The sequence below is a fragment of the Pogona vitticeps genome, chromosome 2 (genome assembly GCF_051106095.1).
Source record: "Pogona vitticeps strain Pit_001003342236 chromosome 2, PviZW2.1, whole genome shotgun sequence".
Classification (NCBI taxonomy): Eukaryota; Metazoa; Chordata; class Lepidosauria; order Squamata; family Agamidae; genus Pogona; species Pogona vitticeps.
In genome coordinates this window covers 62382962-62401017 of record NC_135784.1, presented here as the reverse complement: position 1 = coordinate 62401017, position 18056 = coordinate 62382962, and the positions used below count along the sequence as shown (strand labels likewise).

Genomic DNA, 18056 nt, shown 5'->3' with positions numbered 1-18056 from the left:
AATTTCCCCCTGAAACTAGCATACTTTCTTCACAACAATAACGATGAAAAGGCCTTTGATAACTTTGGCATTTCTGAATTGGCTCAGAAGTCTCAGAGTGTAATGGAAAGAACTAATTTCCTAATTAGACCAAGTGCTTTTCCTCCTCAGCATTTCATGTTCAAAATGGGACTATGCCTGTAAGTTTTCCTGCTCCAGTTAACCCTTTATGCTGCTCTTACTAATCTTTCAGGGAACGCTGGAAATCCGTTATCCGGATGCGAGACTCTCAGCAGAAGACTTCAATATATATGGCCATGGAGGAAGGCACTTCTGGCTTGCGAGTTCCTGCTTCTTTTTTCTGGTAAGGTTGAGAGTGATCTGTTTGACTTGGCCTAAGTAACATGGCCAACTATGCTGGTAACATTTCCCTTCATGAGTTAAATTATTTCCCTCAAAATTAATTCTGCCGGGCTATTTGTTTACTTAAATATCTGTTGATGAACCTTGTAAATATTATTTCACAAAATGAGTAATTTCTTATTCACGGTTATATAATAGACAGGATGAGCAATTAAAACAACAAAATGCTACTGTTTGTGCACTCAAGTCCTTGGCAACAGCACCAATACAGAAGTTGCTTGTAGAACTGCAAAGTTTGTCACTTTGAATTCAAATTCAGATAGAAATCTAAGATATCTTCCTCATCTGGGTTGGGTCTCCGTAATATAGAACAGGGGTCCCCAACCCCTGATCCACGGCCTGGTGACAGTCCGACAGGACTGGGCTGCTGAGACAGATATCCCGCCCCCACCCCACATGCACGCAAGGTGGTTGTGGCACACTTGCGCATATGCGCAGTGTAATTGGGGGCATTCGTGGGTGGGCGTGCGTGAGTGTGTGCGTGCCCCACTCACCCACAAATGTGCTATGCCCATCCATGCATGCACGCTCGTGCACCACGCTCACCTGCGCACAAGCACTGGCACACCACACCCACCTGGGAGTGTGCTACACCCACCCACGAGCACGGGTGGTGCCCCCGCCCCCCAACTGGTCTGTGGTTCCGAAAAGGTTGGGGACCACTGAAATCAGGTCCACATGCAGAGTCTTTAAAACCCTAGAATAAAATATCAATTCAATTGCATATACATGAATTCACTATGTGGATTCACCCCTCCAACACAAACATATTTAATTAATTAATTAATTTAAAATACTTTTATCTCTCCTTTCTCCCTGGAAAAGAACCCACGATGGCTTACAGCATTGAAAGACAATATTTAAAGTTTAAAACAATAGGAAATAGACCAAGTTGGCAAGGGCCTTCCCAGTCTAAGTGGCAACAGCAGCCCCGACCTCTTCAGCTCTCCCACCCTTTCTGATTCAATTCTCTACTCACAGCCCTGCTCTTCCTTAGTCCCACTACTTTGGGCTGAACCAATATTTCATAGGGGTTACATTAGCATAGACATGAAATCTAAAGGCAGGATCTCGGATATTCTCCAGGCACACTTGACAACCCCTTTGTCAACTCACCTGCACGTTTTTTTTCTTAACAGGTGTATTCATTTGTGATGATGCTTCCAAAAACTCCTCTCAAGGATCGTATTTCTCTGCCATGTAAGTAATCTACCTCTCTTCAAACCAATATGGTTCTTCAGGTTTTGCAGCTGTATAAAGTCAGCATTGGGGGCATAGAGTTCTCTGCTTGTAGAAAGCTTTTCATTAATTTAATTTATACCTTTCCTTTCTGTCAAAAGAGAATAATAGAAGATTAGAATTATAAAGTTGAAAGGGATCTCAAGAGTCATTGAGGAAGTGGAAGCAGAAGCGCTTAACAGTAATACAGATTCGAAGATATAACTGGATTAAATCATAACAGAAAATTCAGTGAATTAAAAATGAAGCAATAAAATCTATAGTCAACACCCAAATGTTTAGACTCTGTTCAACAACTCACATGCCAAAGGTTTGTCGGAATAAACATTTATTCATTAGTTTGAGCCTAGCCTGTCTTGGTGGTGAGTTCTAGAGTCTGAGAGTGGGTACTGATAAGATAATGATAAGATAATGATAAAATCCATACATCTATACAAGTTTCTTTAATATTTCTGAAGCAGTTTTAGTAGTAGTGGATCCATTGAGTAGAAGCATTTTCCAGCTCAAGAAAGTGAGGTACAGCCATGTGACCATCTGCTTTGAGGCAAGTAGTAGCATTTGGCCTGAAGCAAGCAGCTTTGAGACTAATTGGCAATCTGCACTTGAGAAGTTTTTTTTTTTAAAAAATTATATCTTCATAGACCAATGTTACTGAGAAGTGCAGAGTATAAGGATGTGCTGGGAGCACCTTCCTTGGCATTTGCAGTACAGTAGAATTCCCATATCCATAGGATCACTATCCACAGTTTCTCTTATCCGCAGTCCGAAAATATTAAAAGAAGAAAGACAGAAGGACGTGTTTCCATGATATAATTATCAAAACTGGCCACTAGAGGGAACCAGATGCAATTGTATATCTAGGGTTTTCAGCACTGGGGGCGGCTTGCAGTCAGTCCTCCACTGATACCTTGATTCTGTTATCTCTTCCCCCCACCCCAAGCCCAGCGAAGTAGATGTGGTTACACAATTTGAAATCTCCAGTGGAACGCGTACTTTGAATTTCCCTGGGGTCCCTTTTCATGTTTGTAAAAACCATTCCTGATGAAAGAGGCAGCCATGCGATTTATATATCATTTTGGATTTTCTCTTTCTTTCCTCGGGGAATCTGTTCTAATGGTACAGACTGAAAACTGTAGCTTTAAAATCTGTCAGATATTTATTTTGAGCTAAACATAAATTCTATAATGTGAATAAAACAGATAGGTCCTTTCCTTAATGTCTTATGATCTAAGAGGCAGGGCATAACAGAAGGGAAGAGAGAGGAAGAGAGTAAGGCACGCCATGCCCATGTATGCAAGTTTCATAATACCTAGATGGAACGGTCATAGAAGGAGATTGTTCTGCTGTAGGCAGCTTTGAGTGTCTTCTGTTTGCGCTCAAGTGCTGTCAACAATTAATTATTTTGGGGTTCAGTTTCTATTGTTCCACCAAACAAGTGGTAGTGCAGCTTGCAGTTACTTTGGATTTAACATCAGGTAAAGGTAAAGGTTCCCCTTGACAATTTTTGTCCAGTCGTGTCCGACTCTAGGGGGCGGCGCTCATCCCGCTGTTCAAGCCATAGAGCCAGCGTTTGTCCGAAGACAATCTTTCCGTGGTCACATGGCCAGTGTGATTTAGACACGGAACGCTGTTTACCTTCCCACCGAGATGGTACCTATTTATCTACTCGCATTTGCATGCTTTTGAACCGCTAGGTTGGCGGGAGCTGGGACAAGCAACGGGCGCTCACTCCGTCGCGTGGATTCGATCTTACGACTGCTTGGTCTTCTGACCCTGCAGCACAGGCTTCTGCGATTTAGCCCACAGCGCCACCACGTCTAACATCAGTCTCGTTGTCTTTTTATTTCTTCTACTTTAGCAAGGAAGAGTTTCTACATCTATGCTGGGATTCTAGCTGTGCTGAATCTGATACAGGGTGTGGGCAGCGCTCTTCTTTGTGCAGGTATCACAGAAGGTTTATGGTACGTATGCTGAAAATGGCCGGGCCTCTTCTTTTTACTGGGTATAACACATGGATCCTGCTGGAAAGCAGCCAGTAGAGTTTCAACCATTTTTTTTACTTAGAACTTCAACCTAATTCTGCCAAAGGAGTGTCAGTCAGTAGTCATTTTTGGGGATCCTCAAAATGGTGAGCTATAGAAGCTCTCCCTCTCTTACTCAGCCCACCATTGTGGAGAGTCTTTCTCCTGACATCTCATTGGGAGGATGATCTTCCCTTTCCTTTGGTCATAGCTGCTTGTTGCCTATCGTCTGCCATATTCTCCCTTCTCATGGGTGAACGAAGGAGTGATTCTGGTTCTGTGAACTGAAACAGATAATTGTAGCCCAACTCCTACACCTTATTTTCCTCCTGTCTCCCCTCCCCCCCCAAGCTTTCTTTTGATCATTTTAAGGGGGGGAGAGGGAAAAAAAGGCATGTTGGACCCAGTTGCTTGGACTGATATTCTGCTTAGCCAAGATGTGCCAACCATTGAGGCAGGGGCTTCCCCATCACCTTTTTTTGCATCTACAATGTACATTTCTATGCTTCCTCCAGAACAGAGTCCTTTTAAAGAATAACCATGAAGTTTGTTTTATTTTAATGTTATGAAGTGGGCTGTAGTTCTTGTTGGACCAATGTTAATACAACTGCTATCTCTCTATAAATGTTTAGAAAGATTGTTTAGATGAAGGCCAATGGGGATCATCCCAGGTTAATATTTCATATGAAGTCAGAGGTTGGTTTTGCTCCAGACTAAATTATCTGTGGATGATTGGAAAGTCTTGCATTTTTAGTTGTGATAATGTCTTGTGAAAGCTTGTCGGTGTTGTGTTACTCAGATCCTTCTTTTAGGGTGCAAGGTTACATGTGCTACTCATATGGTAAGAGATTTGCTGCTGTGATCTGTATAGCCGTGCAAGAAGGGCCAGGTGACTCAGGAGCCTTTCTTTAAAATTGTACTCTAAAGAATAGATATTAGAGTTTCCTGCTAAAGAAGTTCTTTTAAAAGTGGCCTAAACATAGTAGTTCTTTATAGCGGAGGTCGTCAACGACCGGTCCGCGGCCCATTGCCGGTCCCTTGCTTGAGCCCGACCGGGCCGCCAAGACAGACCTCCCCCCCACCCCCCGCCCCCACAGCTGCTTTGCGCGCGCGCGTGTTCTAGCGCGAGTCCTCCCTCACCCCTTCCCGCAAGCCCCCGCGGGCACAAAGCAGCTGTGGGGAGGGGAGGTTGTGAATGGGGGCGGGGAGATGTCTGTCTTGGCGGCCTGGCCCGTCGGTGGTGACCGGGGTTGGAAGAGCCAGGAGGGAGCGCAAGGCCCGGGCGCTCCGCGTGCTCTCCTCCCGGCAGCGGCGGCGGCGACGGGAGTGGGGGGTGTTGGCAAGAGCAAGGTGAAATAAAATAAAAATACAAAAAGACTCGCAGGCTTCCGCCGCCACCGGCACATACTCCCTCACCCCTTCAAGCATGCGCCAGCGTTCAGGAGTAGGGTGGGCGCGCGGGTGTGCAGGCACTCCTACGCATGCATGAAGCAGTGAGGGAACCCATGCGCCCCTATGGCGCGCGCACTCCCCAACCACTGCTCACGTGCATCAAAGGCAAGCGCGAAGGGCCGCCCCACCTCCCTCAGAGACTCCCCCTGGTCCGCACTAGTAAAAACGTTGGGGAACACTGCTTTATAGAGTTAGTCCTGCTGGAGGTGTAAGTTGACTTCTTCCTTGATGAGTGGAGAGATGAGATCCCATGATTGAGGATAGCCGGCTAGGTTTCAGACATGGTGGACCCCACAATCCTCTGGCAACAATTGGATTGTTAAGATTTGTAGTTCATGGGGGGGGAGTGCCAGATTAAAGAATGCAGTTTTAAAGGGACCAAATGGGCACTTTAGAAAAGAGCCAATACAAATATGCCTCTAGGTCAGGAGTGACAAAGAATCTCCACACCATTCTCTGTAAATCTTACCGTTTGGAATCAAATGGATGATTTGCATATGTATGGATAAGTGAAATGTTCTAAGCTGCAGCAGCAAATTGTCACTAATTAACAAGATGCCAGTCACATTTCTGGTGGTATGCCCAGTGCACAACCCAGAACACAGACTGATCGATTTGTGCAATTTCATTATTGCTACCATTCATTTAAAATGAGTAATTTAATTACTGAATGTTGCTAATCTAGTTTTTAAATTTAATTATCATCAGCAACAAATAAAATTTCTTTGTTTTTAATGTTTAGCACCAACAAATTAATTTTCAAACCTCACCCTCCAAGCTCTGAGCTAAGCACATACTTGAGTGATTTTATGCCTGTTGTGCGGCAGAATAGTGGCAAATAACCCTGAAGTGTGTGAGTAATGACACTCATTCTTAGAAGTTTTGCGGATATGCTTTGAAGGTGAGAGTTATGTGGTGGTTTGGGGCCAAGGGCATTTTCAGTGTACAATTATAGAACGTAGGGGGGTGGAGAGGCATCTGTGGAAGTGGTAAAGGCTTTGAAAGAGGAAATTGTTCTTTACCACTGAGGCACTGTACTTGTTTCTGTTGAAAATGCCACCTTCTTACCCATCTTTCCCTGGTATGGCCTTCCGGAGCGAACAGCACCCAGAGCTTGGGAAAATTATTCTTAGGTGGTAGTTCCAAGAATCCTCCTGCTGAAATGGACAGTAGGTGTTGAGGGTAAAGAATTCTGTAAGTTGTACTTCAAAAAGTCATGTTTCCAAACTCTGATAGAACTGTGGCAAAAATATTGTGTGTTCTCAAAGGGTCATTTAATTACATTATAAATGCTTTGTCTCTTTTCTCTTGGCAGCTGTGTCGATGCCACCACTTTCGTCTACTTCAGCTTCTTTGCTCCACTCATTTATGTAGCATTCCTGAAAAGCTTCTTTGGGTAAGTTGCCAAGTTCCTAAAATTTGTTATAGACATTTCTCAACCCTCTTTTTCAGCAGGTTCCCAGGGAAAATGAAAGCAGCAACATCAGCTATGAGCAATTTCGAGATAAAATTAATCAAGTTAAACTACCTAACTGAAAAATGCAAAAGCACCCATTCCAGAAGAAAGCAGACAAAACAATAACTGGGTAGAGACTATTTTAATTTAAAATGTCTGAGAAAACAAAAAAGGGTTTTGCCTGGTAGTGAAATGACATCAAAAGCACCCTGGGTGTGCCTCTCCGGGCAGAACATTCCAAAGTATTGAATCACTTAAGCTTTTACTAGCAAAGGCCTCTGAGAAAACATAAGACAGTGGTGCCTCGCTTAGCGATGTTAATCTGTGCAGTAAAAATCGCTGCTAAGCGATAACATCGCTAAGCGATTTTAAAAAGCCCATAGAAACGCATTAAAATGCGTTTAATGCATTCCTATGGGCTTAAAAACTAACATTATGCGAAAATCCTCCATTGGGGCGGCCATTTTCGGTGCCTCTAAAGCGAGGCAGAACAGAGGCGGCCATTTTTCCCCGGTGGCCATTTTGGAACCGCCAATCAGCTGGCCGAAAATGGGGGCTTTGCGATGATCGCTTTCCTGCAATCATTGCAAAGCGAATTTTCCCCATAGGAAACATCACAAAATGATCGCTTTTGTGATCGCAAAAACAGTGTTGCTAAGCGATTTCGCCGTAAAACGGAGTGATCACTAAGCGAGGCACCATTATACCTTTCACTGAGATATTGACAGAATCATTTCTTGCTTTAAATAGTTTTGTTCAGATGTTCATTAAAATATGCCCTATGTGGCCTTTTCAATAAGACCATAATTAAGATGGCCCTATAAGTTCAAAGGGAGAGAAGAGCCTTCCAGACTGTGCCCTCCTGCTTGTGGGAATCAACCCCAATGGGAGCTCGGGAGCTTTCAGACAGACTCTGGCACACTACCTACCAACCCCACCCCGGGGGGGGGGGGGCTGCACTGCTGCCACTGGAAATCAGTTGCTACTGCCAAACTTTCAAAAAAAAATGTATCTGACTTTGGTGGTGCCAGAGTGCCCTTTCCTATTGTTAAGCCATACAGCTACATATGGAGAAGCAAAGTATATCCTTTCATTACAGAAGGGAAAGGTTGTGTCCTGGAAGCACTATCAGATTTTGGTGGTGTACTTCTAATGACAGTGCCACATTTATTCCTAGAAATAAGTATACCTGGTTTGCTGTAGTAGATAAAGTGTCAGACTAGGACTCAGGAGACCTGGATTTGAAATCCTGTTCAGCTACGAAAACTCACTTGGATTGTACATGTGTGGAACTGGTAGAGCTACTCCTTAATATTGCACTTACCTTTAAATGTTAGAGTCATTGTAAGGCAGGTCAAACTTGATGACACAACAGCTGTACTATTACCACTGTTCATATGGTGCTGTTTAGTTTTAATTTTTAAATTCATCATTGTTTCTGTCTGTGTCTCTTTTTTTTTAATGTCTAGTTGTATGCCTGCATGTGAGATGTGGCTTATGAATTGTTTGAACAAATAGGTTAAATGCTACTACCAGGAAGAGGTTGAAGAGGATTGTCTAGTATGGGATTTTCAAGAAAATTCATATATTTTTCACACATTCTCTTTCTGTTTTTGTATTATTTCATTCTGTTCAGTGGATCTGCTCCTCCATCTGTGAAATGGAGATGCATTTGACTTCATCACAGGGATTCGGGAAGATTAAATTCTTAATGCCTGTGTGAAGCCTCATTAAATTCTGAACTGCTGATAATTTTTTCTCTGGATTAGTGACAAAATGATTAATATCAGTTGTAGTAAGGCAGTTGTGCTTTTTCCTCTTGAATTTTAAGCTTACATGGTCAGCGGGAAAGTAAATTTCTAAATGTCCAGGTCAGACACTCCTCTCTTTAAAGGAGTAATTAAATAAAGGAGTTTTGTCTGTCAAATTACTAGGTTGATAGTGCCGCCATGTGGCCACCTGGAAAAATAATTGCAGAACACTTACTGGAAATGATTTAGTTGGCATTCTGGGCTGAGGTGATGTCTAATTATTTCAGTGTCTTCCCCTACAATGCCTCTTTTGCCCTCTTTCATCAGGTGTGTCCAATGCTTGTTCATGCCTGCTTTGCATGAGAAAAATATGTTGCATATGTTGAACAGCAGCGTTCTGAAACCTGAGTCTCTCTAGATGTGTGCAGCTGTCTCTCTCACAATGCTTTGGTTAGCTATGAGGGTGGAGCCACTTGCTCTGGGCTTGGGAGGTTCCAGAAAGTTGTAGTGTAATGCAGGGGAACAATACGATGAATTGGAAGGCTGCTGCGGATATTGCAAGGTTAATCGAGTGAGATGTGAAGGTAGCCAGGGACACATGGCAAAAGGGCATCTGAGCCTGTACTAGTATCCAAAAATACAATCTTCTGCCCAGCTATTAAAAGTGCAGGAGCCGTGTCTTCTTCAAATGGTCATGTTGTATAGTGAGGGTTTCAGGAGAAGTCTACTTCTTGTGTTGTTTTCAGTTAAACACTGATGTCCTTGACAAAATAAATAGAAAGCCACTTTCTGGCAGAGCCTTAAGAACTTTTGGCTTAAATTAAAAAACCCCAGGAGTCTTATCCATCAGATCGCTGTGTATTGCTTTAGGGTGTTGGCCACCTAGTGGAAGCTTATTATTGTTGATTGTTCTTTTAATTTGGGTTTTGAGCATTTCTTCAAATATTGCTGTGCCTGGCATCTTGAATTTAGGGGAAATAAGCTGGATACATAACTGCTTGAGAGAAATATTATAATACACCGACCATGTACTGGGAGCCACATGTGGTTGTACTGAAACTTTTAATGACCATAGGATGTGCTATCTGAAGCGTATAGGGGTTGGAGTCCACCAATACTTTGATAGCTTCATGTTTTCCAATTCTGTCATATACTAGAGATGCGCGCAAGGGTTTGCTTTATTTGTTTTCCCCTTAATGGGAGATTTTTTTATATATTTTATGAAAATTGGTAGTAACTAAAAATGATTTTTTTACTTTGGGTGGATTGAGTTCTGTGAGCCAGTGTACAGTACATAGCAATCACTTTGGGAGTTACCTTTTGTATTGTTAACCATTGTACACGCAGGGCAGCACTGTAAGTTAGAGGCTATTCGGACTAAAATAAACCGACTTACCTAAATCAAAAGTATCTAATGATTCTGGTATAATGAACAATATCTGCAGGTGCTGAAGTGGTTGCTCTGTAACAATATGTTTTTTAGAGTGAAGGCATGTATTCAAAAGTAAATCCAATTGAATCCCATGAGAATTACTTTCAGCAGTGGTGTAGTTTTAAATTTGGTACATGTCCTCATCTTGACTATTGCCACAGCTACCCTGCTACCACCAGCTTGAAACAATATGCTCCTCCTAGGAAAATCTTATTTAGCTCCAGCTGCTCCAAGGACTGCAGCTCCATTCAGAGGTGTAGAGTGTGTGTGGTTGATGCCATAGTGCCTAGTAGATAGAAAGGGGTTCGACCCTGCGAGACCAGGCTCCATTATACCATTAAAGCCTAGGTAAAAGGTTTCAACCTTAGTGAAAATTCCTGCAGTTTTGAAATGGGATGTTTTAAAGCAAAGATAGGGAGCTTCCAGAATGTAGGCTCCATGGGCCAGGGATCATGGTACAGTACTTCAGGTATTCCAGGAGAGCACCAGATTGGAGAAGGGGGAGACAACAACAGGAAGAGGCAATTATGGATAACAAATAAATGAACCCTGGTAACCTGGGCTACGCTGAGTTCTGCATTCTTCTTGAAGCCTTTGACTTGGAGTCAAAGAGCAATGTGGTCAATTGCTTCTTATTTCAACAAATGTCCACCTTGTGCTATGCAGACCCTTTGTCTTAGAACACATTTCTGTGCTCAGATATGTATAGCCTGCAGACACATTTTCTTTTCCCCTTTTCTTCTTTTCACAATTCCAGGTCTGAGCCAAAGATCCTTTTCTCCTATAAATGCCAAGTGGATGAGCCTGAGGATGTGGACGTGCACCTCCCGCATGCCTATGGTGTGGCCAAGAAAGAAGGCCTCGATTCCAGCTTCTACTCCAGCACCCAGATTGACACAGCAGCATACTTGGATGATGTGGCTTCCATGCCCTATCATGTGGGCAGCATCAACAGTATTGACAGTGACCGTTGGAAAGCCATCAATTCATAAAGCGAATGTGGTTCCCTTTAAAAGGGCAGCTCTTCTCCGTCACACATTTCCCTTTGGAACTCTACAATGTGCCATCTTATCTCTTTCCCTTCTGTTGGTTTTTTAAAAATATTTAAATTCCATATGAAACATAGAATCAGCAGTGGGTCTTCCTAAAAGGATAGCACTTAATCTTCATGAGAAAGTAAAGCATTATTTCAGAAGGGTTTAAATGCTGAACCTTTGTACTCCTGTGCATTCCAGATGCACATGGATGGATGTGACTGCAACCTTTTATTGGTGATAAAACCCATCAGCAGCCAGGAAGTTGGGGCTGTTCTGCAGAGCACATAGTATAACAATCAGTGCATAAGGTTGGATGCAGCATTTACAGACTGTTTTTTAAAGGCTTAATATTTCTCACTGTTCATGTTCTTGACAAGCCTAAGCTCCCGACAGAAATGTTGCTAGAAGAAAACGCTGGGAGAAACAGAGTCTTTCCGAGTTCTTGGGCAACTGCAGATTTATTAGGAACTGTAAGATGAGAAAACGCTAAACATTTTTGGTGGAAAGAGCACTTAAGAATGAATTGTGAAATAGTCTATGAATTTCTCACAGGGAAGCTGAGACCCAACTCCCTGTGCACGTGCATGCATATGTATGTATGTACGTACATATGTACGTATGTATGTATGTACTATGGTAAAGGAGGAAGGAAAGTTGCTACCAGGGAAGGTTCTCTGTGGATCTTGTTGCTGTGCAACTAAATTACTAATGACAGGATGTCATGCTGCTGTGAGTTTCATATACTGTATAAGGACTATGTTTTTGGAACAAAAGCATGGCCAAGCAAGACTTGCAGAATGATGCTCTGCTATGTGATGCTAAGAGACCTGAAGAGAAAATGGGACTAAGAGAGTAAGTGGAAATGTACAGCTCAAAAACATGCTGGATTGGAAAGGCCAAAGGCCAGTAAACATTTTGGTAACCTGTGTGTGAGATATTGTGAGTGATGGCACCTGAGGAGAATACATGCTTCTGATTACTTAGATGTCTAGGCCGAAGCAGGGTGTTTGGTGGCTCGTGAGTGCTTAGTTTTAGGGTCTGGGCTCTTTCTAATTCTGTCCAGCATGCCTTACAGATGAGATTACTTCCCTGTGAACTCAGCATGGGGTTCATTTATTTCTTCTGAAGGGAAAGACATGTTAACCTGCCTTTTCTAAAACATATGCTGCCGCACGACTAGCAGTCCTCTTGACAGAGGTGCCAGTAGCTGCTCTTCGGAGCTCTCTGAAGCTTGTCCGTACTATACTGAGTGAAGGACCCTTAAATTTAAGTAGTAATAATAGCTGTGTTCTTTATAAGAGAAAGCGGTAATACAGGAATCGCCACCAACTTACAAAGGTAAGAGAGGGAAAATTATGTCTAAACAATAGACCTCTGCTTTTCAAATGTAAGTATATTGTGTGGATGGCCAGAGTTAGGAAATGTTAAATTTTTGGACTACAGTTCCCAGAATCCCCCAGCTAGCACATCTTTAGACTCTGGAGCTAGTGGCATCTAGCTGAGGGATTCCATAAATTATAGTTCAGAAAAGTGAGTTTGTTAAGCTCTGACATAGCTTATGTCTCATTCAATGCTCTCTCGCTGTCAAAGTAAGTGAAAAAATGCAGAACTGGGGACACATAACTTTTGTGTCCATTGTTTACATGGGAGTGTGTGGATAGGAGGTGAATGAAGTTGCAATTGATTGAATTTAAACTTGCAGATAGGCAGATATTGGGGAAAAAAGCAAGAACACATAGAGGCTTCTTTCTTGCTGTTGCTGTTTTGGGATTGATTCAGTGCCAAATGTGCTGTGGGCTACTAAAATCGGCAGGATGTTCTTTTAAGTAAATTTCCCTGGAATATAGGAGCAAGCAGGAATAAAATGCCTCTCTTGTCCTCAGCACCAAGCATCCTTTCCTTGTTATGGCCTGAAAGTCCTGCCAAGCCATGCCAGGTTTGAAAGGGCAAAAGCATTGTGTTCATTTTCAGATTTTTAAAGTACTTTTTAAAAAAACACTTTTATGATATCTGAGTTGTTGATGAATTGTCGATGCAAATCAGCAGAAATGTTGCAGTGATCAGCACTTGGCCTTTAGTTTGCTACTGTCTAAATTAGCCTTTCTGATTATTTGAATGTGCTACCACCATAATTCATGCAGACTTGCTGCTGTTAGCAGCGTTCTCCTCTGTGGCAAGGTGACGTACGTACTGTTTAGGATACACTTCCTTAACACTTATGGTGCTGGCTGTGGGTGTCCTGGCAGAACCTCTGCAGCTCACAGCGGCACACATACAGACATACAGGGTGCTATAAAACAGAACCAGTAAAGGGGCATTCATTTACTATGTCAACTGTCCAATGACAGTTATCCAGGCTATTGTAAGACTACTCCGGATCCTTTTTATAGCGTCTTAGCTTCATTGTATCCTGTGAAAGGCAGAGAGGGCTCTACCCATTGGATGTGGTGCATAAGGTTGGATGGCAGTGATTTCATACGAGATTTATTCAAATTGTTTCTCTCTTCACACTCCTGTCTTAGCTGGAATGATAGCAGATTCTGCTTAGTAATTAGATTCTTTCAGCTATCCAGCTCGGACAACCTTGACAACAAGACAGCTTTCCCCAACAGGGTTGTCTTGAGATATGTTGAGCTACAGCTTCTGTAATTTGCAGCCAGTTAGGCCAATAGCCATGCTGCTGGGGGTTATATAAGGTGTAGTTCAACATGAGAAGGACAGCTGGTTGGAGAATTCAATTGTTTTCAATTCTGGGGTAGATGCAATAAATACTGAATATGAAGATAGATTCCTCTGGGGGCTTGAATCAGGGTAAATCTGAATTTGGATTACTATATGCTAAGAGTGCTGTATGTCAAATGCCAACCAATCAGTGATCAGTTCTTTCATTGTGGAATTCTCATCTCGGTGTCCCCTTTTCAACAAAATGTTAAGCACCTTTTTTTGTAAAACCCATGTTTGTGTTCTGCCACTGAGGAGTATCTGCACTAACTCTGGCTTCCAAGCATTGTAATTTTTAATGTATATAAAAATATGTCTCCATGTCCATCACACAGTATGGTCCATGAGTAGACAAATGTTTGTGTGGGTGTGAACATACTATGGATGCTGTGTGATACTGGAATAGAAATTTAAAAAAATAAATGATGTATATTTTTTGTCTGTAAAATAAATGAACTTTGACATAAAGGAAGATATCCTCTTTATTCATCAAAAACAGTTAATGAAGAATGCTTCTAGTCATTAAAAATATTCATTTTCAGCAAAAATAAGGAACTGGGTTGTATCTTGCTAGCCTTTAGGTTCTATAGAGTAGAAGAAACCTGGATGAAAATGATGCAGAAGTGAATTTTTAAAGGTAATTTTAAAGGCTTCTATAAGAATAATTCATCATACGTGAATCATCTGATCAAAGCTAGTAGTCATGAAGGATAGTCTATAAAACAATACTTTTAAAATAATAATATTTACATGTAGTTTGAGAATGCATCTGCAGAGCTTTTCTGCAGAGCTGTCAGCTGTGCTCAGTGTTGCAGACTGCAAATAACTTGTTTGCCTGCAAGCCTTCATCTATCTGATGTCATTACAACTTTTGCAGGATGAAAATCCTCCAGTAATTGAGAGAGAAAACAAAGCACTCTACTTTTTATGTTCTTTACATTAAGGCCTTATATTAGGGTAGTGTGTTTGAAGGTGTCACATTAGCCTGAAAATACACATTTTTCTACAGATTAGCATACACTTTTCAGGAAAACCATTTTGTCTAGTTTCATTGATAGCCTGTGATTTTAAGTCCCAAATACTAAATATCATTACATTTTAGAATGTGGTTCATAATATCAAGTGGCAGGATTTGGTTCTCCAGCAGAAGTGTTCAATAGTGATCATCACTTTATTTTGAAAAATTCTGGGCTGCTTAAGCCCATGCAGAGAGCTGAAGTTCAAGAAGTAGATTTTAAAGAATAAAACATTTATCATGGAACAGCTTCTCCCATACATATGCAGACAATCTTTGACATGCTTCTTGGTGTCTTACTAAGACATTTTAAAACTGCCTGATGTAGACACCATTGCAGTGTAGACATACGATTACATTGCTATGTAAAAATAGTGAAGAAACCGTCAGGACCACATCATGATTATTAAAATGAGAGAGGGCACCAAATACACTATGGAAGAGACAGAAAAAGTGATTGAAGTGCCCTGATAGGTCAAGAGATTTCTAAGTTGACATCAAGATGTTTTCAATGTCGGAGGCTATTACATATCTTTGGGAGAGTATTTTCTATTAAGGGGGCCAAGATAAGAAAGCTCTTTCCCTTGAGGTATCTTGAGGATGGCAAGAAATCCTGACTAGAGCTACTCCTGATTGTCTCAAGCTGTTTGGGACATGCTGTTATAGATATTTCGGTCCCAAAACACTTCAAGGTAAAGTCTAGCATCTTGAACTGGAAGCAAACAGGCAGACAGTCTTCCAAACTGATGTTATTATTCTGCCTTCTTGTATTAGTTATAATTCCAGCTGCTGCATTCTGCATCACCTAAAAATTCTAGGTTATCCTGAAGGGCAGCCCCATAGACAACAATTGGGAAGCCAGCTAAGCATGAAATACTGTGGCCAAGCTGTTCTTGTCAAGTAATCATAACGGGCAAACTATCTGAAGATGTCAAGGCCATCTGAGCCTCAAGTGGGTACAGGACTATACTTCCAGGTTATGGATTTTCTGTCTCAAGGGAATGAACCTCTATCCCATGTTGGGATTTAATCTCCACTTATTAGCCTTCCTCCAGTCCATTATTGAATCTGAAATAATTTGTCATCTCAGTGCTTCTCCAACATGCACTACCAGTGGGAAGCAGGGTTTTTAATACTGTAACTTGTCATTGTGGGATTATTGGCCAGGATCCTATTGGTTATTTGTACCAGCATAAATGCAGTGGTGTAGTAATTCACAGTGGCAAATTACCCCTTGTTAACAAGTCACTGCTAGTGTTCTCTGTTGCACAGCAGTTGCCTGATTTGGCATGTGATTAGGAGAAATACAAATGGTGTCTTGTTTACTAATCATAGTTGCTAATCAGAGCGATCAAGTTTATTTCCAATAATACCACCACATTTTTCATTTTTAGAGTGACTGTAGCAGTAAATCCACAAATACTATTAAATATTTAATTGACAAGAAGAATTACATTTGTGTCTCTCTTTTACAGCATTTAAAAAACTTTTAAAACTTACTGCAAACAATAAACATAACCTAATAGCTGTAAACATTCAACACTCATCATGGTAGGAGTGAGCTTTTTGTTTCTGTCATAGTGGGACTTGGGTTCTTTGAAAGAGTGATCAGGGAGAGAACTATTGCTTTCAGGGGCTATGGGCATGGCCAGCCTTCGGCACTGCAGAGCTGGCTACAGCTGAGTTTCCTGGCAGAAACTCCCCGGGCTCTACTTCAGGGTGTAAACATATGCACATTTGTATTATAGCTTTGCAGAATCCCTGCAGCCTTGGAGGAAGCTGGTTGAGGGGCATATATCATTCCTCAGGCACCCTCTCCCTCAATAGGATCCCCAGTTACCTTCACTGAGAGTCCCCATAGTTCAGGTCCCTCAACATGAGACTTTGGCCAGCTTAAAAAGAGTTTGTATTGTCCTGGGTATGGATACTGGCTGCGCATCCCTTTCCTTCCACCCACCCACCCCCACCCCCGTTTCCAGGGTGACAACTGGAGGGATGCTCCACTGTTGATCATCAGTGGTCCTTTGGGTGGAAGAACATGACATAGCCCTTCTGGCTCCTTTGGGTGGCAGCAGCTCCTCCTGAGCATCAACCCAGGTTCCTTCTTCTGTTGACCAGCAGCCTCCCTGAGCCCAGTCTTTGCTCCCTTTTACCTGGCTCTTGGCAATTGTAGGCAGGTGTTCCTCATTAAGTTGCTACACCTTCTTTACCTGTCTTCTCTCCCTCTTTCTCTGTGCCTTAGCCTTTTCCCTTGGCTAAGCTCTCTCATCAGCCATCTTGAAGGGGCACAATGGCTTGCCATGAGCATTCTGGCTACCTGGTAACGTTCACCCTGTCACAGGAGCATGGAAGGATGTTGTTTGGAACAGGGAAATAAACCCAAATCTTTCAATTAGTTCCTCTGTTTAGGCCTAGTCCCCCTTCAGATAATGGAATTAGTCACATAATTCAAAAAAATACAGTATTTGTTGTCCTTTCTGTCTTGAATTTGTACACACAGTCAGAAATTAATTTCGTACTAGCCTTTTTGCCTGTAAACAGGTACAACTCTGAAATGTAAAAGGCAAATCTTCTAGATAATATAGATATAAAGAGTACAGGCTGATTCCAGACTCAGACATAGCTAGAATATACTCTTAAAACTCAATACATTTACTCTAAGTAAGTCTGGGTGGAAGCTTCTGTTTAGTTGCAAATCAGTACATTTGGTGTTGTTGGGTTGTTTTTTTGGCAACAACTAACACATTTTTTTCTAGAACTGTAGAACAAAAAGGGAGGAAATGGATTAAAATCTGTAATTTAACCAGATCTTTTAGCTCACTTACTTAAACCAATGTACCCTAGGTAGAATGGATAACCTTTTATTTTTAATTCAAGTAATTGTACTTTAGTATACTTTTCATATTTAATAAACACTGGAGAATTTCCTTATTGTGGTTGCTATGGTTATGCAAACCAAAGCCCGTTTATAGATTAAAAAATAACAACACTTGGCTGTTTCATGTTTTTAAACAGATAACAAATATTCCATTAGTTTACAGTGCAGGTAGTGAGACTTCATTATAGTATAACCAGAAAATAATTGTGGTTGAAAACTTCTTGCATTTTGAAAGCTCACTTTCAATAATTCTGTTGGTAGAGGCAATTATAAACATGTTTTCCCATATTGCAGTAAGGAGAAGGAGTACATGGTAGGAGGCATTTCAAACTATTTTTTAAATGTGACAGTAACTTCCTTTCTTTTCCCATATTCTGTACTGATGACACGAAACATTGCAATGGATTTGTCTGAAATGGTAGGCAGTTTTCCTCTTCTTTGCAGATATTTATATCTAGTTTTATTATAAACTTGATGGGCCCACTTTAATTGAAAAATTAAAGAAACTTTTGCATTAAACACACACAAATGCGTTTTGGAAGCTCAGTAACAAGAAGAGAAAACTGACGTTTTAGTGGACACACAAGTAAGAGTGGATAAATGGTCTGGATAATTGCTGAAAAAATTGTATGTCTGCATCAACTATTTAATG

The 18056-nt window shown here is 41.5% G+C and overlaps 1 protein-coding gene across 3 annotated transcripts in view; it reads left to right on the top strand.

The window, feature by feature from the left end:
- The window catches only part of TPRA1 (transmembrane protein adipocyte associated 1), a 38780-nt gene extending 24801 nt beyond the window's left edge, over window positions 1-13979 (top strand). For all 3 annotated transcript variants that reach the window (XM_020798072.3, XM_020798075.3, XM_072989532.2), the window contains exons 7-11: window positions 233-343; window positions 1542-1602; window positions 3500-3602; window positions 6430-6510; window positions 10511-13979. In XM_020798072.3, coding sequence (XP_020653731.1) covers window positions 233-343; window positions 1542-1602; window positions 3500-3602; window positions 6430-6510; window positions 10511-10745 — 591 coding nt within the window. In that variant the 3' untranslated portion in view covers window positions 10746-13979. The remainder of the gene's footprint in view (window positions 1-232; window positions 344-1541; window positions 1603-3499; window positions 3603-6429; window positions 6511-10510) is intronic.
- Window positions 13980-18056: the final 4077 nt, after the last annotated feature.